Genomic DNA, 1,000 nt, shown 5'->3' with positions numbered 1-1,000 from the left:
GGCAAGCCGCCCGCCGCGCCCGCCGCCGCGGCCGCGACGCTGCGCGCGCGGCTGCAGCAGCAGCAGCGCGCGGCCGCGGCGGCAGCGGCGGCGGCGCCGACGCCGATGGTGACGCAGCAGAAGGAGGTGTTGCTGGTCTGCGACTTTGATAAGACCATCTCGGACTTTGACGCGGGTGCGTCCCTGGGGCAATGGGCTGGCTGCCGCGTCCGTCCAGCACTCTGTTTGCCCCGCACACTCAGCCGTGGCTGGGGCGCCCTGCCTCCGCGCAGCTTCAGCCTCGCCTCACCCTGCCCAGCGCCCCATCTTTGGGTGCCGGCGGCTGGGTCCCCTGAGTGGTCTTGCACCGCACTCATGGCAACATATTCACAAAGCTCCTGACAGGAAAATCGCAACCAGCCCCGCCTCCCCACTGCACCCAACCACCATTCCCCGCCTCCTCCCCACCCCAAACGACCAACAGGCGAGCGCCTCGTGGGCGAGCTGGCCCCCGAGCTGGCGCCCCAGCTGGCGACCCTCCAGATGCCCGCCAACTTTGTGCCCCTCACCAACGACGTCCTCGCCGAGATGCAGCGCCGCGGCGTCAGCCGCGACGCGATGCTCGCCGCGCTGCAGCGCATGGGCGCCGAGCTGCCGCCGGCGTCGGTGCGCATGCTGCGCGGCGCGCGGGCGCGGGGGGTGGACGTGAAGGTGTTGTCCGACTGCAACTCGGTGTTCATAGGCCACGTCCTCGCGGGCGCGCGGCTGCACGGCTGCGTGCAGGACGTCATCACAAACGGCGCGTCGTTCGAGCGCGTCGCGACGTGCGCCGACGACGCGGTGGGCGTCGGGCTCGGCGCGCCCGCTGCGGCGGCGGAGCAGCAGCAGCAGCAGCAGCAGCGGTCGTCGTCGCACCGGTTGGTCGTAATGCCGCGCCGCGCGGAGCCGCACGGCTGCCCCCTCTGCCCGGCGAACCTGTGCAAGGGGGAGGAGATTGCGGCGCTGCAGGCGGGCGGCGCGT

At 72.6% G+C, this 1,000-nt stretch overlaps 1 protein-coding gene across 1 annotated transcript in view; it reads left to right on the top strand.

Annotated features, from left to right (window-relative positions):
• Nucleotides 1–105: 105 nt before the first annotated feature.
• The window catches only part of MNEG_6337 (hypothetical protein), a gene marked incomplete at both ends in the record, with an annotated part of 1,568 nt that continues 673 nt past the window's right edge, over nucleotides 106–1,000 (top strand). Inside the window, 2 exons of the mRNA XM_014045191.1 lie at nucleotides 106–175; nucleotides 464–896. Coding sequence (XP_013900645.1) covers nucleotides 106–175; nucleotides 464–896 — 503 coding nt within the window. The remainder of the gene's footprint in view (nucleotides 176–463; nucleotides 897–1,000) is intronic.

This window comes from Monoraphidium neglectum (assembly GCF_000611645.1).
Source record: "Monoraphidium neglectum strain SAG 48.87 unplaced genomic scaffold scaffold01019, whole genome shotgun sequence".
Classification (NCBI taxonomy): domain Eukaryota; kingdom Viridiplantae; phylum Chlorophyta; class Chlorophyceae; order Sphaeropleales; family Selenastraceae; genus Monoraphidium; species Monoraphidium neglectum.
Note: the sequence above shows the minus strand (reverse complement) of the source record. Positions and strands in the feature narration are given on the sequence as shown.